We start from the raw sequence: 27,742 nt of genomic DNA on the forward strand, positions 1-27,742 counted from the left end.
ACAGCACCCTGAGAAAAGCTAGCTTCTTCCTGAGAAGGATGTTAATGACTGTATGTTGGACAACTCAGTCAGCAGCAGCACTTGATTAGGCTGCGACATAGAATTTCTTTTCATAGTCAACACAATTATTTCATTGTGAGAATCAATGCTATCTCTTCGCAGGATGAGTGAAAGCACTTCTACCCGAAGCTTTAGACCAGGCAAAGATCTTTCAACACAAGCAAATTCCTCTTCATGAGAAAATGCAGATCTAATCCAGTTTTCAGGTAGCATATGTTGAAGAGACAGTTGTGTTACCCACAGACATGTGGGTTGCATGACCAGACAGCTGACAAAGTGAAGCAAATTACTCTGCGTATAGTTGCAAAGTCATGTGTAAAAAAAATCAGTCACACACTTTTCCAGTTCTTTATGCAAGCAAATGCTGAATACAGTTTTTCTTCTTTTGGCCATAACATGTTTAATCCCATGAGAACACACAGAAAACAGATGACATTTAAGAAAATTAAGATGATCCCTCAATATCCATCCATCCATTTTCTAACACCCTTGTCCCTAGTGGGGTTGGGAGGGGTGCTGGTGCCTATCTCCAGCTAATGTTCCGGGCTAGAGGCAGGGTACACCCTGGACAGGTCGATCCCTCAATATCAACCAATGTATTGTTCAACAAATGCCTTTTAACATACATAGAAACAAGTACTTAAAAGGTCACTGTGAAAAGAAAGACACTTAATGGACAAATATATTTCTGGAAAAATAACACTGATTTGAGAGGAGGTGATTTAAGCATTGGAAATCTTGTCTTCTAAATATATTAGATAGCACTGCATCATGTTGTAGAAATCACAGAACTTGCATGCCTAAAAAGTACCCTGTATTTCTTATAATAGATCATTTAAAAGAGGGAGAGTAATGCTTTATGCCTGCACGTGTTGACTTCTAATGACAATTAATAAAACACTAATGTTAAAGGTCAGAGGTTTTCAAATTGTGGGAGACGTAACCGCCCCTTCAGAGAGCAAATAATCAACTGCGTTTCTGGTGAAAGGTTTACATACACTCATTGGAACAAATGTCATATTACCTTTCAACTTTTGATGAATTTTTCAAGGAGTTAATGTCTAAAAGTTGAATGGTTATACAATTTTAAGCAATAATCGCTTGCATCCACACATGGCTCCATCTTTATCATACAGGCTTACATGTTTGAACATGTGCATAAATTCATATTCTCTAACATTTGGTTGACTTTGCCTCAAAGCTGCAGTACGTATAGGTATATATCAGTGGTGAGGTCAGGGGAGGCAGGTGAGGCAGAGCCTCACCTGTCAACATGGAAGAATAATATATAATGATAAAGTAATTTATATTGATATTTTCACCCTGTACTATGAAGTATTTATTTTTCATTTAGCTTAACCAATTTTGATTATTTTTTCTTTCAAAATCGCTGAATTTTCGAAATTTCCCATTCAAATGCTCGGAAGCGCAGCTGGTGAGGCAGCAGCGAGCTGAGCCTCACCTGGGATTGCGCAACCTCTCGCTAACTGCACTGGCTGCCATTTCACTGGAGCATGCTCCTCCTGTCTGTACGTCGCCAATAAAATGGTTAAAAAACACTTAATATATAAGCTGATTTTCCATAATTTAGCTTATGTATATAATGTACAGTGTTTTTTGTCACCAATTGTGTGTGTAACGTGTTTTGTGTGCTGAGAAGCGATCAGAAACGGCAGAGAACAGATTCGAGGTGAGTCAGGCAGTTCTCTTGCCTCATGGCAGGGGGCGCTCATGATCCCAGACATTGTGACTCCACAACTGCAGAGTAAGAGACCCTAAACAGCAAGCTAGGCATACAGTAAAGTCAAGTGCAGCGATATATTTATAGTTTTCTCCTCTTACCACACCAGTCACTTATCAATAATCGCAAAATAAACACTAAGCCTAAAACCATACTACTGCATCAGACTGAATGTTCTGCTCTTTGTGTGGGAAATATTTGAGTGTCTTTTTTTGTTTCGTTGTTGTCAGTTGCTATGCAACGAGCCTGCTCGTGGCTGTGGTGATACAGAGAGCGAGAAAAAAAGTGGAATTGTACTTTCAAGGTTTTTCCCTTTGCTGTGGAGCACAGCACAAAATGAATAATATCTACATGTCCAAGTTTGATTGAGTTAACGGAATTATTCTACGGCGGCAGCGCGGCCATCCATTACATGTTAAAGAATCGCTTGCTCTTTGCTAGGCTACAGCTGGTTCACCACAACATAGCCTGCCACCAATGCTAAAGCTAGTTAGCATAGCCGCCAATGACAGCAGATAAACAGTTTTCCTGTAACGGTAAGTTGTTTTTTGTAAATGTGTTTTGACCCTTTGGAATAACCTGTTGTATTCAAATATGGGTTTGAGTTCTGATTCTAGGCGAAGTTATTTCGTGTTGTGCATTTTGGCACATAGTTAAATTTTTGTCTTGTTGTGAAACTTAAGAGTATCACTTTGAGGGAAAAGTGCCTTTTTCTTCGTTGGCTCCCTCTGAGATAGTATTGATGTTTAAACTGGCTTCACTGTGGACAGTGTTTCAGAAATGCCCGGTTTAAAGCTGGCAGGTTGGTCCTGAACATCATACACTAATGCAAATTTTATTTTATCTAATGGTCATAGTTTGGGTCAGAGTTTAACACTTCACTGTCAATTTAACCCTACTTTTGGGAGTGCTGACAGAACAATGAACACACATCAAAACCTCTTTTGGAAAGGACATTAGGCTAACACCCCCTTTAGAGTAGGAAATTACTCTAAAAGCCCAAATCCACAAATATCCTACCAGAATATCGCCTTGAATAAAACCTTGTTGATGGTGCTGTTGCACACTGCAGTGGAATGTTTAACAAATTATTAATATGTATATTATAGCCCATCTCTACAATTTTCACAATGTATGGATAACTGAAAATGTATCTGTTATTTTCAGCAATCAACCATCAGTGTGTGAATGTGTGCACTTCACACTACGAAGTGTAGAGTGAAGTGTTTTGGGATTCTCTTGACTAGAAAAAGCGCTACAGGATTACAGCCCATTCAGAATAACTAACGTGACATTCATGAACATGAGTGTATGCAAACTTCTAACCCGAGCAATATTTGACGTGTTAATTTTGGTGTGACATAACAAGTAAAAACCAGAAAAAAGGACATTCAACCAGCATGTTTACAGGTCCAGTCACAAGACAAAAACGTATTAAAAAAAATCAAACATTGAGTTGTCCATAATCTCAATAAATCTTAGAACACTTTTTCATAGTGTTTGGGCACCTTTTTAAAGTTTTGTTGCATGGCAGAAATATATATATACATTGATTTATAAGTATTACAGTATATGTCTAAGAGGAATCATATAGTACTTTAATTTGCTTGTGAAACATTTGAAACATTAATGTTTCACAAGCAACATTAATGTATACACACTGTGTATACAATTTAGAAACCTTTCAAACTGAAGATGAGCATAATTTTTTTCTTTTTGAAACATTCTAAATGCCATTTCTAATTAGGAATGGCAGGCATCAGGCAACAGCAGAAGTTCTGTGGTTTGTTGAGTCAGTGTTAAATCCCCTTACATAAAATTGTGCTTTTTTTGTACTAAAAAAGTGGCTTGAATTTAGGGATTTATTCTGTTACTATGGCAATTAGAATAAACTCTTTACCAAACCAAGTAGTTGACAGAAGAGTAAAGTTGGTAGCAAATATAGCATTTGTCAGCTTTTGCTTGTTTTAATAGCTCCTTTAAAACTCAAAAAAGGCATACCAAATGAGGTACTATGAAGATTCTTTTGGGTCAGCTCTCCCAGTGGTTCAAAGACGTTACACACAGAAATGCACTGTGACTGTATTTAGGACAGCACAGCAATGAGAAAAGAGTTGAACAAAGAAACACAGAACTGCGCTATGTTTGCCAGTAGATGTAACATTTCAGTGGCTTCCAAGCTCTTCTTTTGCAAACTAGAAGCACTATGTCTTTACCTTTATGTGGCAGAGATGTTGTATTAATACTGACAGAAACAGGAAACAAAAATATATCTTATTTTAAAATAAAAGAAATGCAAGCAAGATTTTATTATCACATGCAAGCTGCTCTCAAACATTTGAGCTTTTTAAAGTGACTGTTTAGACAGGTTTTCTCAATGGGAGTGACTGGAAGTTTAAAAAATGCAGACTTACAGCATCTTAAAATGAGAATATTGGTGCATCCACAATAAACTCATGGTGTGCTTTCAGGGCTTCCAGCTTTAGTTTACTTTAAACCATAAAACTTGAACTCATGTGAAATAACAGTTTGGTGATCCTTGTGGTTATAAAAAGCCCCCAAACTCTAAGAGTAGTTATAGTTATTTTAAATGTGTGCCTCTGTATGAGTAATATATTTGTCTACAAAACCAATCTATACCATAGATTGATGCTCTTATGGAGAAATATTGCATGTGTTGGAATCTGGAGACAAAGTCTGTTGTCTCAAATTACTGCAGAGTAAATAAATGGCCATTGATTAAAAGAAGCATTGTCTGCTCCAGTCTTTGCTGGACTTCTTGGCTGATGTACCACTTCAGTCCGGAAGTCAATCAGTGATTGGAGGCTCCTCGAGAGCAGCAGCTAAGCCATTGTTCTCTCCCCTATCACTTGAAACTCTTTCCTCCATCTTTTCATCCTGACTTAGTGGATTCAACTCAGACAGGCAGTCGAGGGGGTCAAAAGTTTGTGTTTTAGGTTCGGGACTTAGAAGCGGGAGCTGAGGCAAAAGTGGTTCGTCCCGAAGCTTGGTGGCTAGCTCCTTGGCGCTGCAGGCGGGAGTGTTGGTCTCATAGACGTCATGGAAGTTGTTGTAGTCTACTTCGTAGAAGCCCTTTTCCAAAGATAAAACAGGTGTGAAGCGGTAGCCCCATAACACCTCTGTATCCAGGTAGGAACTCCGAGCCTGACATGTCATTCCTGCAACAGATATGGACAGGAATGAGTGTATTCGCATGCGCATATTACAATTTTCCACACTTAATCCTTGCAATGCCACGAAGGACTAGTAGCTATTGCCACCACTTATGCATGTACAGACTCACACCTAAGTGCAACTTAGGTGAGTTAAAGGGGTCCCACATGTTGTTATGCTCCATCAAGAAACTTTTATGTATTTATTCCAAATTTTTATATAGAGCTCCACTACGGAATCGGCTGTTGACTGGAGAGGATTTTATTTTCAGATTTGATCGCTCAGTTCAAAAATATAATTCCAATATAGTTCCAGTGAATGCACCATACAATGAACTACACATTACATGTGTAAAGAAATCTTAAAGTTAGCTGTTTTCAGTATTAGTGAGGTAACTAAAAAGGATGTCTGATAAAAAGAGATATTTTCTACAGCATTTTGAGACACGTCTAATTCAGACTGCAAGAGAGAAAGATAACAACTGTGCTGTCTGTATTCAGCCTCCATGAGTCAATATTTTGTGGAATTACCTTTTTCTATGGTGACAGCTTCACTTCTTTCAGGGCATGCCAGCTTTGCATACCTAGAGGCCTGTATGCCATCATTTGTCCAAGTAATGTTAAAAATAGAGTACACTAGAATTTTTTCACAACTATTGGTTACAGTATATGAAGGATTCAATTATGTATTTTCCAAAAAAGCAACACATAATGTGATTTCAAATTATATAATTCCCAAAAGAAAACTAATTGCAATAGAATTCACACTTAATGCATTCATAATGCTGAAACAATTAAGATCAGATTGTAGCACAGAGTTCATAAGCGAATAATAAAATCAAAGTTTTTCCATCACGGGATTGATACATTACAGTTATATTTCAGTAAAATACTTTTTGAAAACCTAGCTTTTTGTCTCTTCTCAAGGTGTTCTATTCCATGAAAAGATGGCAAAGCATTCTAACTTACAAAACAAAAGAAAACAGCCTCTTGTTTTCGCAACAATAGCATGGATGGTTTATGAATTCTGAGAAATGGGTTAAAAGAAGTCTTATTTTCTGTATAAATAATTTTACTACGGGCAAAAACCTAAACCCTCCATCTCAAGTTTGGAAGCATCAAATAATGAAAACAAAAAAACTGTTGCCGGCAACACATATAACTTGGCCGCTGGCAGAACATAGTACTTCTACAACAAACTGCAGCCTAGTCACATATTTTTCAGAACATAGTGTTAGTTTCACTGCAGTTAAACAACTTCTTTCTTCAACCCTAAAGGTGACTGTGTTTTCTGTTAAACAAATGCTGTACCGTATTTGACTTGTTAAAATAATAACACACATTGGATGAGACACACTGCTGCACTGGAGATCCGTGAATCAACTGTGGAGATGTATTGTTTTTCATTTGATTTAATAAAATGAAGAGGAGTTAGGAATATAGCAGCAACACAATAAAATATGTAAGAAATGAATGTTTTACTATGAAATAAAGAAAAATCTTTTACTCTCTAAATGCAAACATTTGCTGCGAAAGTGTGTTAGTGAAATAAATGGTCGGCAGATAGCAAAGTTTGTTTTGCAAACCCTGAAGACCAAAAGGGAAATTGTTAGTGTGAGATTCATGGATTTAGATTGGTGGGATCTTTTGCGTCTTGTATAAAAATGCCTGCAATTTTATAGCAATATTTTTGCACTGATTTGTTTTAGTCAATTTCCAGATATAAAATAAAAAAGAAATACATTCATTTTCTATCGTTGTTATTTAAAACATTTTTGCTTCTTTATTGTAGAAGAATTTTGAAAGTTTATTCTCTTTCATTTTTTACCTCATAGACTACCATCTTCCTTAGATGGAACCAAAGATGGAATTGAAAATATTTAATTGAGACCACATCCATTGTTAACTGACATTATGTACAGTGAGAGCAAATCACTATTGCCACTGCAAAAGTGGCCATCATTCACTTAAAGAAGGTCTAAAGGGTGTTAACAATGTTAACAATTAATTATCCTGTCTTGTTTTGGGCTGGCATCCATCATCAGGGGTCACTGAGCGAGACCCTGAATAGGTCAATAGTACTTCACCGAGCAAAACAGAGACTCAGAAGACAAACAACCCAGCACGTACACACTCATACCCAAGGGCAGTTTAGGAATGAGTATACAGAAATATATATTTGGGTCAGGTGAATGTCTAATACTTTAACAACTCTATAACAAAATAGTTGTGATGGAAAACTCTTAATCTCTTAAACTCAATTTTAACCAAGTTTACATTTTTATGGCATATGCTTTAAATACTAAGTTCCATATAACAGTGGAAAAATTTGGTATTTAGGAATTCATGTTTGTCTGTTGCCTTGCGGTCAAGAACAGTGATAGCATAACCTCAGCGTGATGTCACAGTAAAATGAAAGGTGAGAGCATGCCTGAGTCAAGTGCTCAATGGCATGACAAAGCAGAAAAAGAAAGGAGGACATAATTCAATCAAAATATTACAGCGAACAAAGAGACCAGACCTCAGACTTTGCATTCTTGCCACAAGATCCTTGGCATAGAAAATCTGAACTATGTTGATTGATCAGTATGGGGTGTCCAACAACAATATGTAGTCATATCCTGAGCATACCTGTCAAATCTCCTGTTCTGCATCTCCCGGTCTGACAGTAGCACCGGCGACATTTCCCATATTCTCAAGTCAAAAACTTGACAGGTATGATCCGGAAGATATCTAAAGTCACATTTTTCACTTGGAAAGGTCCCTTGCTGGTCCCATTTACCTACCCACTTGAGATTAAGTCAAATGGAAAACAGTCGATCTCACCCGATATCCAAAACAGAGACTTTTCAATGGGCGGCATGGCTTGGCGGAATAGTGAAGGCAGGTGCCACACTGTAGCCATACGTTTAGTTTTAATTTACACATACTGTATATCATGTGATCTGCACCAAATTCGGCATATTTATGCAAATATTCCGTGGGCAGGGACGAATTCCTCTACAGTACCTGATCGAAGCATTAAAATAATCAGCTCCAAGTCGTACTTTGATTGAGTATTATGAAATTTGGAACACACGTAGCATTTTATGATCTACAAAAAAGTCTCTTGGAACCGTTTCCCAATTAGCTTGAGTTCTCAGAATAAATTTCAACCATTATGATGTCAATTTCTGTGCTATTTTTGAACTGTGGTCTGCCTGTGGTTGTAGTTTGGCAATGGCAGTAGAGGCCATTCAGTCTGTATTGGCCACAATTCAAATATTGAGAAATTAAAGTTGGAGCAATAGGAATATGTTGTGGCTCTGCAATTCTCTTTGCGTTGGGAGGTGCAAGCAATTTCCAGTAAGCATCCAGACCCTCTGTACGAAGCAAAGAGTAGAATAAGGGGCTGGTTTATATCAAGCTAACTAAAGGGTCACAAGTGTCACACTAACACTGTAATATTCTATGAGGTATTTATCAAGTGATTCTGAAGAGCTTTCATAGTTTTTTTTTGGGAAGGCTGCAACATTTTTTTATTACTGATTCATAAATTATACTTTCTTGTACTAAACTATCTTTCAGAGAAATGTTTTATTTTCTTACTATCTTAGCATTGACCTATGAATCCTTCAAAAGACAAACAAAAGAAGGAACAGGACTAAATGAGTTTACGATTGTTGATTCTACACACAACAAACAAATGAGCAAATGAGTTATTAGCAACTGTGTTGTGCTCCTTGCTATGATGTTGCAACAACATATGTGTTTTCAGTTTTTAGTTGGATATCCAAGAACAGTTATTTTTTTTGCAGAGCTATGAGCTGAAAACTTGACATATCTCTGCATTGTGTTCAATACACCTTAAAAATTTGAATAACACAAAAGATAATCAAATGGACTGCTTGAGCATTCTGCGTTTAGACAGCTGTCCATGTGGGAGAGGGCAACTGAAACACAAATCATTAAAAATGACAACATTCAAAGCATATTACCATGTTACAGAATATCAACTACAATTCTTCCAATAGCTTCTCTCTGCAGATCATTAACTGGCACTGGAATTTTATGCCAGTTATGCTAGTCCTCTAACTACTCACAGCAACAGCTCCTGGTCATACGTGCCTTGTAAATGTAACCAACCAGGACCTCAGAATTTACCCAAAACAAAAACCTGTAGTGTGGGTAGCTACACTTTATTCATTTTGAAATAAACAATATCAAAGACAAAACCTTTAAGTAGCAATAATGGGGATAAGGGCTGCTGAGAGCAGAAGGAAACAGTTGAAATGCTTTTGTAGGTTTTAGTTTTACGTCCCATTTAAGAAAATTACACGGAACCCTTTTGATTGAAGAGCAGTCATCAGCTTATGAAATACCAAATCCTCATTAAAACTTTTATTGTTACTGATCTAAATGTCTTAGTATTTTTGAGGCTCCAAGAAAAGTCAATTAGCCTTTCATCATTTTATAAATTACAACATTAAATCTGTAGAACAGATTTAACGTTTTCCTCTCATTATTTCCTCTCCATTCCCTCTATTCATCCATCCATTATTAATGTCACTTCGTACTCTTAATCTTTGTAAACAAAATATATTATTAAATCTTGGCATATCCTCCAATTCTACTTTTTCATTTGTTTCCTTCTTCATACCTGTGGCTTCAACCATGCCCTCAAGGATAACGACGATTTCGAATTCCTCTTTCTCCATTTGTGCCATGGACATTTCCCAGAAAGGGCTCTTTTCATTGATCTCATGGGAAATGATGAGTGGTGACACCAGGAACAACCGATCATCCCCTGTGTCAAAGCCGATGTTTATGTCAGTCTGGTTGAGTGGGATGAACTCCCCCTCTTTGGTCTGCTGTGAGCGGATGAGCTTTGCTCTAATTGACGCCTCCACAATGTGAGAGTTCCTCAAGTCCCCCACTCGAAACATCAGGCACATCTTGTTGTCCCGCACCGAAATGACAGCATTGGTTGAAAACATGAGGGTCTCGGCGCGGTTCTTTGGCTGTGAAATCTTGACAAACATGCACCCCACCATAATTGCGTTAACAATGGATCCCAAGATGGCTTGCACCAAGAGCAGTACAATACCTTCAGGGCATCGTTCTGTAATGACGCGATAGCCATACCCAATGGTGGTCTCTGTCTCAATAGAGAAGAGGAAAGCTGAGACAAAACTGTTGAGGTTTTCCACACATGGGGTCCAGCCCTCTTCATCTCCATGCACCAGATCTCCACGGACCAGTGCAATAAGCCACCAGAGAAACCCAAAGAAAAGCCAGTTGACCACATAAACCAAGGTAAAAATTAATAGACTGAAGCGCCACCGCAGATCCACCAGAGTTGTAAATAAGTCACTGAGGTAACGATAGGTCTCTTGCACATTTCCGTGATGAACGTTGCACTTGCCATCCTTCTGCACATACCGCTGACGTGGCTTTTTTACAGGTTCTGAAATCAAGTGGGTTCGCTCGGTTGAGATCTGAGGCTCCCGCAGATGTTTTGGGAGTTTCTTAACCTAGGATGGACAAAAACAGAGAGAAAAAAACAGAGGGTAAAACAAAATAAGCATGCACAAACAGCTTGAAAGAAGTTCTTACTGAACATTTACTTATTTTCCGTTTCAAATTTACTTTACATCCTTTATGTTTTGTAAGTATTTGGTTGTCAAAGTATAGTACATGCACTATGGGTAGTTGTTGTGCTGCCTGAAATCTCAACCTTCAAGTAAAAATGGAAACATAATTAAATGTAGCTAATGTTCTCTTTGTGGCACAACAAATGTTACATGGTTCAGTCTATATTTCAAAAATGTCTCTCAAGATAATGAAATTCCTGAAAATGCATACAGATTAACGTACTTTTTCTAGTAAAAAGGTTTTAGAATTATTGGGGTAAAGTTTTAGAAGTGAACTTGTTTTATGGAATTTGCTCAGATACTAGAAAGACCAACACACATTACATCTGACTGTCTGGCAGCAACACCAATGCAATCAATAGCTGCATCATAACGTTGCCTCCTGTGCTCTGGTTGCCACTGACATTGCAGGTGCCAGTCTATGTGTGCATATGGACCAGACCCGAACAGAAACAGAGACTAAGGACAAAAGAGCACAAGGACAACGGGGTCTTTGTCTGTGCTGGCCCTGCTCCAGCAAGGCGGTCTGGCTCCACAGCTATGTCCTGTCTCCCTCTATGTCCCTCGTGTTCTCTACTTTTGCACGCTAAGGGATGCTAGCTTGAGCAGATGTTCCATCATTTTCTAACAGATCCTTATGTTATCATTGACACAAGCTTCTTTTATTGTTGTTTTATTGTTTTATTGTGGTTGAATTGAATGTCATTTTCCACAAGGGTTAATGAAAATAGCACTACAGCTTCACACTTCGGTGATGTATTTCAACAAAGGCTGACCTTATTTTGCTTTTGAGTCACACAAGCATATAGCAGTGAAGTAATAACAAACATACATCAAGACAAAGCCATGTCCAGCTTTCAAACAAACCTATGACTTGTGACAAAGTGGAATTTTCAAATATGATGTGTAGTTGTCTCAATATACATTGCTGCTAATTGAACACCTGTAGTCTATAGTTGTCCAGTATTATGCAGATATCATTGAGAGATTTTCATCCTGTTGTGTTCATGCTCGCCTTTATGAGCTTTCCACTCAGTTTAGCTGGCTAAGAAATGAATCAAAAGCACTACAATGTCCTTGCAGTGCCTTTGATTACAGAGCCTACAATTAAAGTCTGCCAGAGAGGTTTATTAAAGGTAGTATCATTGATGTGTCAGGGGAACTTTCACTGCTCTCCTATGTTTAATTATGCACTTTTAGTCAGATGTGGGTGTACTGTAATGACTTTCTTCATATTGATTTGAGGTCATCCTTGTTTAAGGAACATATCAATGAAGAACTGAGAGACGATGCTTATTGACCTGTAGCAACTTGACCAGTTTGGATGAAATGTTATTAAAGCATGTTAACACAAGGTAAAAGTTATAAATTCAGGGCCAATGAGTTCACTACTTGCAACTTTTTAACTTACCCTAAGAGGGGGCAGGAGATTTTGAACTGTGGCAGCATGTGCTGATATTACAGTAAACAATCAGTTAACCTTATACGCTCCAACCTTAAGATGCATCTGCCACACTTTTATATAGCCTATTATGGCAATGTACAAGCAGCATGCCCCACAATTTAAAGTGTTTCTTTAGTAGTCAATTTTTAAAGCTTGTAGCTTGTGTAGAAAGCCATTCTTTTACATCGCTCATGAAAACAAGCTCATTCATTTTATCTTGTATGGTCTAATTGAGTCATAGAAGTAGCTGTCTCAACCAGTACTGCCTTTTGTAGTCAGTACCTGGGGTTGATGGTCCATAAACAAATTAATTAGCAGCCTCAGAATGGCAGCAGTAAGTGGAAGATTTTTTTTTTTTCTTTTCCTTATTGAGCCTTTTTTAGTCAGGCTTGAGTAACCGCCAAAAGTTCCAGTCAGCTGGGGAATGAGTGCAGATAACAAGCATGACTCCACCATCTGTTATGAGCAAGTGTTGGATGTCTTTTCTTTATCATTCTCAGTGCTAGCAAAACTGAATTATGCATTGATCTGAGTATTGAGGAAATTTAATTATATTTTGTTTGTCAGCACTTCTCAAAAACAGAAACAAATCTTTACAGCACACCAGTTGCATATTTAATAGCTGTTTTATTTTGCCTACTGTTAAGCTTCTGCAACGATTGCCAGCCTGGTTTCCTTTCCTCTTATTCTTCTCCATCGTATTTACTGCAGTTTAGCAAACATCAACTTTTCAGCGAAAAATGGTGGATTTGCAGTTTACCTGTGCAGGTGTTACCCCTATCTCCATGTTGTGGTCCATGAGGACTCGTGAATCTCCTGCCATCCTCAGCTGAAGCACACCTGTGGAACATCAAATAGGTTAATTACCTTAGACATAAACTTTTCTAGTTTGTAGTATTTCTGAAGATATAATTACTGAATATATATATACAGTACAGACCAAAGGTTTGGACACAACTGTGTGTCCAAACTTTTGGTCTGTACGGCGTGTGTGTGTGTGTGTGTGTGTGTAATTACTTTTATAAGTTTTTTGCTTAATTCTATTTAAACCAACACAAAGAACTTAAGTCTTATCAAATAATTTTCTGACTGGATATTTATCCCTTTGACCTTTTTGCCAATTAGCCAACACATTTCATTTGTTGCCTTACAAAAAGATGGGTCTAGTTTCCATGAGTAACTTTTTTTTTGTTTTGTTTGTGGCATTTGAAGATTTTGTCTGTATTTGCACAGGTTCTCCCCAGATTCTTCCCACAGTCCAAAACCAAACACATTAGGTTAATTGGTGACTATAAATAACCCAAAAAATGTCAATGTGTTGGAGGACAGACAAGAGACAAATTTAGCAAAATCTGTCTCTTTGGCATCCTTAATGCATTTTGCATAAGGGTGATCTTTGTATCTCCCTCCAATGGAAGTTGGCACCACTGCACTTGTAAGGGATAAGCCAGAATATTCATTTTACTTGTTTGTATAACTTATAGGTTATTATTTTGTCCCAAACCTTAGTATCCTTACTATAAGACATTAAACATGTTTACATATTTCAGTGAAAACCAAGTCGCTATAGAGTCAATTGAATAATTAGGGTTGGATTTATTAAATATGTAAAAAAAATCTGCAGTGTTTAGAAAATATTGAGTAACAAGCCACCTCTGACACACCCTGACAGGATTCTGTTGTGCATTTTTCTGAGAGTGTGACTTCACTTTGGCTACATTTACAAAGAAAGCAAATGTGACCCAAATCCACCATCTTTGCCCATATGCGACCTACATGTATATCTGGCTGTTAGAACAGTTACCCAATCCTGATCTTTTCACCAACCAAAAACATCCAATCTGTGCCACTTCCATATGTGGTAATCGTTATTAGCTTTGCTTCCTTTTTATTACTTTTCTTTGTGTTGTTATAGTCCTCTGACAATACTGATGGCTTCCATTGCTGAATAAACTTTAAAATTGATCCATAAATGGCTGCATCCATTATTACTTTACTAAACATGTTGGTGTGTGACATCAACATTTTTCTGCTGCTCATACTGGGTCACTTTGGGGACAAAAACCTTTCACACAGAAGTCTCGTTGCCATTTGGTTTAATTAGCAGTGTGAACGACCACATAAAAAACCAAACAAACCAAAACGGATTTCAGCAAAAAAATTGTAATTGAGCATCAATACTGTGTGAATGTAGCCTTTTGGAGAGGATCTTTGCTGGAGAGCTATACTGGCCTGCACACCTGGGGTTAATCACCTCATCAGGACTCTGGTGAATAAAGGAGCTGCAGGACCTTCACTCCTTGCTCGATGATTAATCTCGATGGTAGAATGTAGCTCTTCAGAAAGTTCTTGTGACCTTATGCATTTTTTTTCCTGTGAGTTTCTCTAGTGGATCTTTTTGTGAGAGTATATGATTCTTGAGTCATTCAGTCTTTATGCTGTAAAGGTTTAATTATGTTCTCCTGCCATCTCAAGATTCTCCTGTTGAACAATCCGCAGCAGCTTTGATGCCTTCAGCCCCTCGCCTGACAGTCCGGCAACAAGCGCTCTACCATCAGACGACCACAGCACCTTCCAAACTCCCCTCAGGAATGCATGCTTTCTCACACCATAACCTGACTTGCCCTTCCCAACGCTCTGTTCATGATTCCTAAAATAACTTCCTAACTTCCCTCTCTTCTCTCTGGATGACCCCAACTTCTCCAGAGTGACCCCAACTGTTGCCCATTACATTTTGTTTGTGACTAAAACTTTCCTCTGATATCTCTAGGGTAACTTTGCATGTGGGCCAGGAAACTACCACCCACCATCACATACATAACCTATTTTCTTGAGCTCCACCTCTCAAATCTCCATAACTAGCAATGCCTCCATTTTTGTTCTCAAACACAAATGGAGGCATACATAGTTTGAGATCTATGTGTGCTTGTATAACACAATCAACTTGATGTGTCATTTATGCACCGTACAGTACAAACAAACTAAGCCACCTAGTCTTAAACATCTGTCCAAAGATGAGCTATATTTGTAACAGCAAGTTACAGGAATTTATTTATTCTCAGCAGGTGTGAGAATAAGTGAGGTTTGACATTATTTCATTATTTTCATTATTTCAAAAGAAAGTGAAAGTACTTTTATGAAAACAAGTTGCTTTGGCATAAAACAGTTTCAACAAAGTTTCCAGATGGATTTGTTTTTGATTCTTGAAATGCCATTAACCACAGACATAATCTGTATTTATCAAAAAAAGTTGTAAGTGCTGTGTTCTCAATTACCACCTTCAAACTGGAGAACAGAGGAGTTGAGGATCTGCAATAATGTCCTCTGAAGACCAATGATTTTGATCCACCTTATGCACAGATTTAAGAATCTCCCAGAGAATATTGTGTCCCAATTTAAACATACTCTTATAAAGGAATACTGAGTTTGTTAGCTAGAATTAGCCAAAAAACTACAATTGTTAGCTAGATTAGATTATCTATGAGAACCTCTGTTGACAGAACACAGGTATGCTAGGTTTCAGGTGATTGATGATTATATTGGTCCACTCATTTGGGATAAACACCAAATTTTAAATTAATCTCTGTATGTACTGACACTCCTTTGCCACACTCACTGGAATTATGCACTATGCCTCTGTTTACTTTAGCTTCCTACAAAACACTTTAATGTCAAAAGACTTTGTTGCCAATTAGTAGGTCTATGCAGTTATATGAAAAACTAAGTATTTAGGCAGAGAGTTTACCTTGGACTGTATTTTTTGTTTAGTTGAAGCAATTGTTTCACTAGAAATAAAATCACCCTTAAACATCAAGAAGACTTGATCATGTTAAATGGCATATGGAGGATGAATGAATCGACAGTGTTAGAAAATAGTACCTCAAACATATTCTTCATAATGCCCCTCTACCCTGACAGAGCAATTACCAAAGTGTGCTATGCTGCTAGTCTTGTTAATGAGCTTCACACATAAGTTACAAAATGTTTACACTGAAAATGTCAAAATAATCACTGACAATTTGCTGTACTTGCCTACATTTGGAATGCACTAGTTCCCTAACAAGCTCTGGAATTATCCTTCTAGTGTTTGGATGTCTCATTAGACACGGTTAGGACTTTTGTTATCAGATCCTAACCTCACAAGGGGAAAAAAAAGGATTTACCTCAAAATCTTTGTAGTAAAACACCCACACAACATGAAAATGATGAACCAAAGATGTCCAAAGTTAAGCTTGTTATGACCATCTTATCACAATACTCTGCATAACCTAAGTATTGCATCACATGGGAGATGACCTGGCATCCACTGCTGGCTAATTTGCTGGGATGATGAGGCAGGCTCAGCTGCACTGTTTTTAATGATGTAATATTCCCAAAGCACTGGCTCCTCATTGGCAGCCTTGTCAGTCCTTTCAAGTACATGTGCACACATGTACAGATACAGATGCACAAGTCTCTGCACACCTCTCACTCAGCTCCCATATGTTTCTCAACTCAGCGACAGCAATTACTGTTGACGTAAATATTAATAATCTCTCTTGCTGAGAATTCAGGTGCTTTACATTTAGAGTTGCATGAAATCATGAGTCTGGATATTCGTCTTTGTGGTTGTTTTTAGCTCCGATGGAGCGATGAGATGATGTGCTGACAATTTGCTCTGTAGTGGGATTATTTCTCTTTTCTATTTTTTTTTTTCTAAAGTGTATTTTTAGGCACCTTTCATGTGTAAAAGCAGAAGTAAAAAGGGTCATCTCATTCATGTGATTTTTTTTTTTTTTTAATAAATTAAACTAAAATAAAGTGAGGAGGTATGAGTATGTGTGTGTCTGAAGGTGTCAGATAAAACCCTAATTTTAGCATCTGAACACCTCCGGAGCCCCACAAGAGGTGATTAATTTAGAGAGCTCCTGGACTCTGTGTTAAAATCATCTCGCAAATTTGCCAACCAAACAGATGGATACACGCAACCTTGTGATGAAGTAAGCAAATAGATACTTTCATGGCTGTGTCCTGACCTCAACAACTTCTGACATTTCTCTGTCATGTTTCTTTGATGTTATTCTATTTGATCTCCGACAGGCAAGGAGAGTGAATGCAAAAGCTTGCAGAGGTGGGAGAAAACACGTCACAGCTGAGCTCCACACAGGAATGTAATGTTGACATTGATGGTCCAAAGCAAAGGGCAAAGCGACGTGACGAGCATCCGAGCAGGGCAGGGACAGACAAAGGGACAAACGGACAGCAGAGACATGAGACACGCAAGAAGTTATCATAAAACTCTCCCTGAATAGATCGCCGGGGTTGCGGAGTCTCTGAATTGAGCTCATTTTACGTCTTCTCACAAATTAAATATAGCTCACTGGGGGATTTGTGAACTTTCCAACTGATGTGTGTTTTCAATAAGGCTGTAATTGCTGTGTCTGTTTGAGATACACTTGACAAGCCCAAATGAGAGGTGTTCGTATAGAGATACCAGATGGGATGTTTTATCTCCACCCCTTAAGAGGGTAACAAGCATTTATCTTGTTACCAGATGGGTGACAGGATGCTTTAGCTGAATTGTGTTTGTATCCTGATAACAAAAGCACTCATTGTGCTTAAAGCCAGTTGGTACAAACAAATCGCAGAACTTGTTTCTTGAAGGATAACTTCACTACATATTTCTTCCATATTTGCTGACAGAGCATGCAGTAAGCCATCATCTGAACAGAGAACAGCATGCTTCAGCAGAAAACCTTTTCTTCCTTCTAACCATTGACAAGTGCTATGATTTTTCCCTGGGGTCTGTAATGCTGTCTTGGTCATTTACATTTTTTACATTAGCAAAACTCCAGTGCATGGTGAGCTGTTTTATAATTAATCTAGCTAGTTTTGTTTTATTTATTTTTCTAATTATGACGACACTAAAACACTAGGAAACACATTCATTAGTTATTATCCTTGCTTTATCAGCATAATTGGACATAATTTGATGCTGTAAAATATTTTATTTTTCTTTAAACATATTTTCTCTAGTCTTAATTCAAAATTAATTAACTATATTATAAGGACTGTTCAATGTATTTTTGTTTAGGTTTTACACAATAGACCAACAAAGAAGAACATAATGGCTTTTAGAAACAAAAACCTGAAAAGTACAACATGTTTTTTAATTTTTTTATTCTGTAACTCTGGTTGTATTTTTAGCATTTTTCCCAATGAAAGGGTAAAATCTGTCCCAGTCTCAAGTCTTCTGCACTTTCAAACAGGTTTTCTCAGATCCATCCTGCATTTAGCTACCTGTATCCTCTGTTTTACTCTGACCCAGTCCCTGCTGAAGAAAAGCCTTCCCCATAGCAATATGCTTCCGCCAACATGTTCATGTTTCATTTGGAGATGTTGTTCTCCTTGTAATGTGCATCATCAGTTTTGCACAAAATAGCATTTTACACGGAGGTTTAAATGTTCAGTTTGCTAATGTGTGACAAAAAAATCCTACTCCACGTTTCTATGCTTTAATGGTAAGAAGAATTCCAAGTAGAATCTTTAGGTTAATGCTTAAATTACATTTTAATGTAATATTTTCTGAAATTCAAAGAATGGAAAACCCTACTGCTGTCAAGATAGTAATATGACCTCAATATTACCAATAATGTGCAACTTCAAATATAGAATTCAATACTACTGAGGTTTGAAGTCAGACTTGTTTTAGATTAAGAAAACTGACTTTACTCATAGCTGCCTTCTGAGTATTCTTTATATTTGCTTGGCTCTTTGTCAAAAAGCTAATCTGATGAGGGTGAGATGTGGAATACTCATAAGTACTTAACACAACTCCTTGTAAAAAAAAAAGAAAATCCACACTTCCAAATGGCAGTTGCACTGTGATAACAATAAAGATGGTGGAAAAGTTCTTCAGCATTTTTCATTATTCTTTTTTTTTTTTACTGTAGGTTCAGTAGAAATATTTTTGTGGCTGTTGAGGTTGTAAGTATCTGCAGAGCCACTGCGTGTGATAGCTACCTACAGTATTGGGGTCATTATAGTTTCTCTGTTCTTCATGTTCATGGAGGCAATGAAACTTTCTTACTCGGCCCTATCCCTTCCTCCATTCCTCCCCTTGAGCCATTGTTACCAGACCTGCTATGAATATTTCCTCAGCTATCTCTGCTCACTTATGACACTATGAGGTCGCTTGGTCAAAAGACTAAATTCATCCCCAGCTAGTGTGGCTCTTGGCCCAACAAACACACAATCAAATTCTCATGCACCCATAGATCCACATGCACACTCACACTTACATCACTAAACCATTTTCCTATTATGCCTGATAGTGAGCTGAGTGTGTGGTGTGTCCTTCTCATGGGGTGACCTTCTGAATGGCATGACACTGCATCAAGAAGCTCGAATCACAGTGAAAAAACAATCTCCCTAATGATACCTCTATGTCTCTCCTCTTTCTCATGCACACACTGACATGTATCTTCCTCACTCTTCCCTGTTTCATCTCTCTCTCTCTCCTTGCAGTACATTTCATACATCAGTGGGGCTAGGCACCACAGCTTGCAAAAGCCCTTCTTTTAAGATAAGGATTATTTTACATTGCTGCTTAAGTGGGAGGAGAATTATTAAAACTCCAACACCTACAGGAGCCAAATAGCACCCTCTTCAACCACGCTGACCTGTAGTGTGAGAGACGACATGGAGATAAAAAAGACTTGAAATGTGTGAAACTCAGTTGGTGCACATACTTTCGCAAACTGCATTTCACCTTGTCAAGGTTTAAATGGACGAAAGTTACCCTGGATTTAATCTCATTTAAAGTACAGTTTTGTAGTTGCTAAATCCAATGCTTCTTGTTGCAAAGGGCAGAAGGACAAGTGAGAACAGTAGAACAGAAAGGCTTGGTTTAAATCTGACAGGATGGAGCTGCTGAGTCAGGTGGTACACACTGAATACTGGGGGACCCAAAGGTCAATTGATCCCTATTAAAATTCTCATTGCGTTGTTGTGTTTCCATACTTGTCCCATTGAGCATCCTCCTTCTCCTTCCGATAGTCAGTACATATCATCTGAGAATGAAATTAGATTAGGACCTGTCACTTATGTGTTGAACAATTTCAGCTGCTGTATTTTTCAGCTGAGTAATGCAGCATATTTTCCACTGAAGTGTAGGTGATAAGCTAGCCTTGTAAAAATCAGCCCCTTGTTCTATGCTTTTTGCTTTGTACAGAGGGTCTGGGCTCTCAACTTTGGGAAATGATGGCTTCCAGGAAGCGTGGACTTTGTTGAAGTTTTAAACTGTATCCAATTGCAAAAGTTTGCCCGTGATGTATGTAATGTGCCAATTTGACACTACGAAGCTTATGTTGTAAACAACCATCCTCCAGTGCAAAGAGAGAAGTGCCAAGCAAAATGTTCTGTTTTGGACATAATTTGATGGTCAATGGCTATGTCAATTGTTTACATACTGGTACATTTAGAACTGTTACCAGAGGACATAAGGGGTTGATTCATATATGAAGCATTAATTACCAGTTAGTGAGACATCTGAAGTCAATCATGGCAGCGAGGAACTTCACCACAATGCATTGTAGATGAATTAGATATCACAGAGAGAGAGTATTACAGAGCTACATTTTGGGCACGTATCATGTCAGGTGGTCGTGTTTCCTTATTTTCCCGCATATGGGCTATGAAGGTGTTGCCAAATATTGTATTAGGGTAAACAGTAAATGACTTTGTACTTGCATAGTGCCTTGTCAAATCCATAGGACTCCAAAGGGCTTCACACTACATTCAGTCATTCACCCATTAAGAAATAGTTATATTCCTTTATTTAGATTTAAGATAGTTTGTTTTTTTCCACAACTAAGATGTCATGTTTTACTACAAGAATAAGTTAAAGTAAATTAAAAAGTCCAGTGTGCCTTTAGAATGTTTTTGTTGTTTTCACAATTCTGAAAGAAGGTTTGATATGGAAGTATCTATATCAATTTGACTTTCATATGCTTCTTTATGAATGTTATTGATTCTTCTGCAATAGGAAAACTTTTTGTTTATACGCAAAGAAATGGAAATTCCCCAGATGCACGCTTTGTGAGGAAGAACGTACACATTTTTAATGATGTGGATCAATAAGCATTTTTGATAACACAACAGAATAAAATTATTTCTAAGTATGAACCACTACAAACTGACATATTAATATAGCTGCCACTGTGTGAATGGATAGATGTTTCAAAGCATCAATCAATTGTTATACCAGACAGTTGCAGTTAAAGGAGTTGAAGTCTCATTTTAATAAACATAAAGCAAACAATGATAAGATGATGTCTTAAGTGCATACATGCTATGAATATAAAACATTGAACAACCAAATACCCAGAGGAACTAACTCTAACCCTCACTGACCAGACCTGAACTCTTATTTGCTCACATTATGGCTCTGTGATATTGTTTGCAATAATTTGCAAAGTTTAAAGGGAACAATAAGAGGAATCACACTTTCATTAAATTAAATATATCACTCTTGTTCACAAAGCCAGCAACAAGACCAAATTTTAATTATGTGGTCTCGTAAAACACTAACCAAGGCATAAAATGCTTCAAGTGCTGGAATGCATTTTTGCAAATGGATCCACACTTTAAACATGAACAAAGCAACCATCGGTCACACTGACTCTCTCAAATAGTAAAGTTTGCTTTGTGCAAGCTGTTCTTGGTCATTCTCGTGCTGGACCTGACCGTGTCTCACTGTGTAAGGTCAACATGATATAATTTTAAAAAATGAAATATACCATAGGAGAATCGCAACAGACAGAAATATCAGTCTGACAAAGAAAATTGCAGTTAGACTCTAAAAAAGTTAAAAGATGAATGAAACTAGACAGCTGTGGAAAGTTGTAAGTTGGTTTTCATAAATTCTGAGTGTGTCACACTGACCATTGGTCAATGACCATGCTGGTCATTGGTTTCAGCTCAGAGATAAATGTTTTCTTGCAATTTATTCACAACAAAATACTGAAGAGAAACTGAGCCATCACAGTAAGAAATGGCTCAGTCTCTTCCTGTACTTCAATGATGGCAGTGACAAGCTGTGCAGTTTTTTTTTTGGTTTTTTTTGTAGTCACACTGTGATTGAAAGTTTACTGTTCTGTGCTGATGTCTGCTGGAGTAAAAGTAAAAGACAAACCTCTTGGTATCTTGACAAATGTGTAAAAAGTGCTTTGTAATAGGCAAGGAGGTGGACTCTGAGAATTGTGGTTGAGCCGCAAATGAAGAGGAAGTTACTTTATGTTTTATAATGAACAATAAACATCCTCTGTGCATAATTCTGACTGGACAGAAGAGCAACTGAAGTGAGAGGCTCGTTGCAGTGATGCAGGACTGAGCGATTCAGAGATCCTTTGTTCTCACAGTCATACACCTTTTAACAGTGACTGCTAACATAATTTTTGATCTAACAAAATACACAGTGATTGAAAATGTATTCAGGGTCTGATGGAATCTGTCTTATTCTATTCTGTTAACTAGGACAAGTGGACAAGTGTCAGACAAGTGGTAATCTACAGGAAGCTGTACGGCTGCAAGAAGGTAAAAAAAATTATATTCATTTTAAATGTTACCTAAACTTCAAAAATCACAAAAAATCAACTTAGAGTTGAAATCTGTAGCTACCCTGTAATATTCATTTTATGGCACTTCCTGTTGAGGAGCTGTAGAATTTCTTAGTTGCACCTCCTACTGTTAAGTAGGTGAATCGATCACTGCAGCAGAATTTAAAAATAAATAAATAAATAAATAAAAACACTCTGCGGTGATAAGTTGGATAATGCAGGCTCAATGCTTAACCATAATCTCATCATAAAGAGACTTATTTCCATTTGATTCTGTGATGTTATAAGTAGCTAAAAGTTCCTCTACTTTTGAAACAGATGTCATATTGAAGTGAGCGTGTTCAAAGGAACTCAAGCAGAAAGCGGTTTTATCCATGGCATACCAGTCTGTACAAGTAACAATAAAAAGGCTGTCACTGTTTTTTCAGCCAAGCATCTTTCATGATCTTATTATACTTTTAAGTCGGTCAACACTGCTAACTGTATCAGAGATTGTCTAGAGGAGAAAACTTTGGGATTTTGGAGTCATTTGAAGAATGACATCCAAGACATCGCATTACTGGGCTTTTCCTGGACTTGACATGATGCTTATTATTCTGGTTGACTCACAATCAGCTGTCGAGGCAGATGAGTTGAATAGGATTGATACAACCAAAACAGCATTAGCAAAGTCACATGGAAGATAGCCTGGCCATTGCTTGATTCAAATCTGGCTTATAGCAGAGCCTGGGCCTTCTCCTGTTTACAAGGATTGCCTCTGGTAGAATTTCCTACGAGGCTAATCAGCGAACAGAAGGTGAAGTTGTGAACAATGATGTAAATTTTCTGCTCTGTTTTAGAATTGTAGTCTATAGAACACTCTCTATTTTTGAAGTCCATGGGAGTTTGCAACTACTTTATCTTGTTTAACACTTCCTGCATAGCAGCAAACTCTGCTGGAATAATGCTGTGTGTAGCCTGGTTGATTCACTCCAAGCCAGCTTAAATTCCACATTACCATTGGATAGAAACAGATAGCAACAAGCAACTTTCATTTTACCATGCTAAGACTATGTTCGTAGAGTTTACCAGCATCATACCCAAAAAGCCTCAAGGAACAAAGAAATGCACCACCTTCACTGCAGAAATACGAACAGAAAATATAACTTGCAATTGTATCAGATAGATGTGAACTGTTTACTTTTATGAAATTATTCGCAGCAGCTAAAATGATTTAGTAAAATCTCACTGCAATGTGAAGTCTGTGCTACAGGCAATGGAATTACTGATACCACACAAAAAATTCAACCATCTCTTCAATATGTACCACAGATCAACTTATAATCATTAAATACATTTTCTTGCAGAATCCAGGCAAGAAGAGAAACCAGATGTCACCCTCATTTTTGCGACTGTCTATTTAAATGTATATTTGTGTTAAAATAGAGGTCCAGAGCAAACCAGAGTAGAAAATGATCATCCTTAATGCAGTTGTTTTTTTTTTGTTTGTTTTTTTAACCAGGCAGAAGGTGAAGCTTTGTTTTGTTCTGCGTGTGGGCTGAAGGGACGGCCCGTATATTGTTAAAACCTTATGCGTCATAAAGCTGTAGTTATTATGGAAGTATTGTGAGGCTGCATATGAAATAGCAAAGCTTTATACTACAAATCTTGTGCATTGGCGTCACAGGTGACAATAGAGTCGACAGACTTGTATTTGCTGCAGATTTATGAGAGTGTAAACACTCAAATATTTCTTTGGTAGGGAAAAAATTGTGAGGGAAATTTTATGCTGCCTGTTTTATTAAACAGCACAGGAATGAATTAAATACACAATCATCCCACAAAGTGCAAGACTGTGACTTTTAAATTCAGCTAAGTATCAAGTGTTGGGGGTTCTTGCTATCAGAATGCTAGAGCTGCAAATACAGATTACCATTTAGATTTTTCAACAGTATTAGAAAAAAAACAACTCTTTCTTTGTGCAGCACTCTGTTACGCGCACACACTTTCCAGAGCTTTATGAACAAACAAAAATAAATAAATAAATACAAAATCTTCACGCCTGGCTAAGCTCTTGACACAAATACGCTGCTGCGGTATGTGAAAATGTAGATCTGTCTAAAAAAACAGAGCATTCTGCATACCCTCTGGAGACACATATTGTTGACTAAGAAAACAGATCCAATTAATTATTCACGGTATCTTCCTTCTTGAGAATCTCCTCTGACCCAGGCGAGAATTATATCTGGCCTTTTGCCCTGTTTTGCTCATCCATTTGGGTGATCAGGGCTTGGAAGACAAGGAAGAAGGAGCTGGACCTACGTACACAACCATGAGCTATCTCTACAGTTATATGACTGGTAGGTTAAAAGGGTAATCCATCAAAAAGCATTAGATCTCACCAACTCACTGTCTTCCCTGGGACACCCAATCAGGGCTCAACCAGCTGTGAGGAGGCTCTGGGGAGATTAAAGTGATAAAAGTAACTTTGGGAAATGGACAGATTTTATGACAGGGACGATGATTAAGAAATCCTTCAGCCCGTTTGACCTTCTATCTTTTCTTTATTAGTTTGAGAATGTGGATAAGTCAAGTTTTTAATAGTGAGGACAAAGATGGAAAGAGATGAGGAGACCACACAGCGTGAGTGAAACAATGAAACTCCTCTGACATTCCCTTTAAAAACACAGCATGAACAGCAGTAATTGGAAAACTGTTATTGCATAATGTTTCTTTTAAAACCACAAAAGAATAGTCAATGATGGTAACATATGTACGGGGGGGTTTTTGTAAGAATGCTGAGCCCCATACTCCTATCACAGAACTGAGCACATCCTTTCACATGAGGCGCGTGTTCTGCGCAAAACAATTTTATGTTTTAACCTTACAGAAAGTTGTTGCTGAATAGCCCAGGACACTCTTGTAAATATATATATATATATTTATTTTCAATGAGTTTTTCTCTTCCTGTTTAAATAAACGTTTACAAACAAAGTTTACAAACATTGCTTTGTCTACAAGAATAAACAAATAGATAATAACCATAAACCCTTAAAGTTCTTTGATTTTTCCTCCTTCAATCCATACTGTACTTAGGAGAGATATAAATCAATAGGTTCCACTGAATTTACATTTCCCATTTCTGAACTGCAGAAACAGTAGCCCGGCCATTGCCTTCCTGTTCAACTGCCTGTAGTTTTAGCAACGTCAGTGTTCAGTCCACGTTGAACACGCTTCCAAACATTGAACTAACATTAACAGCCGCCTTGTTCAGCTTCTCTCTTTGCAGCGGCTCAGGCAATTTCTGCTAAGCTTCATAATGTGGAACTTCGAATTACATACGTCACAGGCAAACATTAGTAATTGGATAACATTTAAAACTTCAACACATGCCAAACCTTCAGGAAGCAATTGCTTCTTGAAACCGAGAGTCCAGACACTCTGTATGGAGCAAATAGTCTAGAAGAAGGGGCTGATTTTTACCATATAGAAACAGTAGTGTACTTACTCCATGTACTTATCATGGAGTAAGTACACTAATAGCTACTTAGAGTAGGTCCATTCAATATTTAGCTTCCACCTTATAACGGATTTTCTAAACAGTTTGAAATAGAGCAATGCTATTTCTTTCTATGCCTCATCACTTTCACACCAGACAGAATTTATGTTCTCACATGCAGAACCATATGCTAATTGCATGCTAACTGCACAGAGAGGCTGAAGAATCCCCATAACGATTAGCTGGGTGCGCTAGGAGTTGTCTTTTTCTGTCTTTTTAGCTTGTTCTAAAAGTTTCTTCACAGAACCACAGACATGTGATTTAATTTTGTTTTATATGGCAAGAGTTAACATTTGAATTGACCCACCTCTGAGCAGCAATTCCCTTTTCACCGTTTTCTAAAAATTTGTTTGCTCTGACTGCATGCATATCTTTGCATGTTAGACATTAACCATGTACAAATGCTCCAAGCAACCCCTCTTATGAGGCAGAAATTTTGTAAGCCAACATGCTAAAGAGATTGATTTGAATTATGAAAAATGTCTCTAAATGCAGTTTGGCATATTCATGAAAACTGCCAACAGCTATCATGAAAAGTGTTACTTTATTTTCTGCTTTTGTAAAATCTATGAAAACACGGTGAAAAAAACCAAAATAAATAAAACATGCTGTGCTTTGTGATGGGAAAGTGGAAGATCCCCCCATTCCTGCTGCATCACACAGAGGCACACAGAATGATTTGAAGCAACACACACATCGACGTTCGCTTCGGGTTTACTCTTGTTCCTGATGCTGCGCTCGTGAAACTCCTGCATTGCACTGAAAGAACTACAGAGCAGAATCCGAGCAGGAACAAACAGCAGGACTGTTGACAGGCTCCTCTCCGCTTGCGTCAGAGATTCATTGCCTTTTTGATTACCCTGCCCCCGCCACGAGAGCGAGTGGATGCATAGAGATGATCTATGTAGCTCTGCAGTGGCATAATATAAAAAGGGCAAGATGTGACGAGCGCTGGAGGAGGGGAATTTGTGTACTTTTCTCATCAACACTTTTTTTTGCTTTCCAGCTCTCCTGTTTCACAACTACCTGGTATCCCTCATTCTCCCTCTTGCTATTTATCACCGTCTTGTTTGGCGCGCACAGCTTTGGGTCCCTCATAAGGAGATGCACACTTTTCATCCGACAAGTCACTGGAGAAGGGATTGGAGAGATGAAACGCAGCATGCGATGCCAACTGCAGTCAAATGTATAGGTGGGGGGAGCTTGGATGTGGTGCCACAGTCATATCATGCATCAGCAGCTTTAAAAACCTTCCCTTTCGTATTTTATATTGCCCTTCTGTTTTATCCTCTTTCTTTTCCTTCAACAGTAGAGGCTTACCTTCAGGTCTCTGCAGGAGTAACTGGCAGGCTCCCTTCAAGGCATTTCAAAGCTGCTCTTCACCCCACGACTGTGCGCTCCTTCCCTGGCTTTGTTCAATCAACAACAGCCCTCCTGCCTCCCTCCTGCCACCCAGCTCCTTCTGCTCTTCACTGCTCTCTGTCTACTTCTGTGCTAGAGGGGGGTCTGTGTTCGTGTGTGTGAGGGAGAGTGAGAGAGTAATAGAGAGAGCAAG

At 38.0% G+C, this 27,742-nt stretch overlaps 1 protein-coding gene across 1 annotated transcript; it reads right to left on the minus strand.

Annotated features, from left to right (window-relative positions):
- Nucleotides 1–2,524: 2,524 nt before the first annotated feature.
- On the minus strand, nucleotides 2,525–27,711 carry kcnj5 (potassium inwardly rectifying channel subfamily J member 5). Its single transcript, XM_032546067.1, has 4 exons — nucleotides 27,508–27,711; nucleotides 12,812–12,891; nucleotides 9,614–10,487; nucleotides 2,525–4,980 (listed from the first exon to the last, which is right to left on the minus strand). Exons 2-4 carry the CDS (start codon nucleotides 12,872–12,874, stop codon nucleotides 4,610–4,612), a joined length of 1,308 nt encoding a protein of 435 aa, XP_032401958.1. The 5' UTR covers nucleotides 12,875–12,891; nucleotides 27,508–27,711; the 3' UTR covers nucleotides 2,525–4,609.
- Between the last annotated feature and the right edge of the window lie 31 nt (nucleotides 27,712–27,742).

The sequence above is a fragment of the Xiphophorus hellerii genome, chromosome 18 (assembly GCF_003331165.1).
Source record: "Xiphophorus hellerii strain 12219 chromosome 18, Xiphophorus_hellerii-4.1, whole genome shotgun sequence".
NCBI classification, from domain to species: Eukaryota; Metazoa; Chordata; class Actinopteri; order Cyprinodontiformes; family Poeciliidae; genus Xiphophorus; species Xiphophorus hellerii.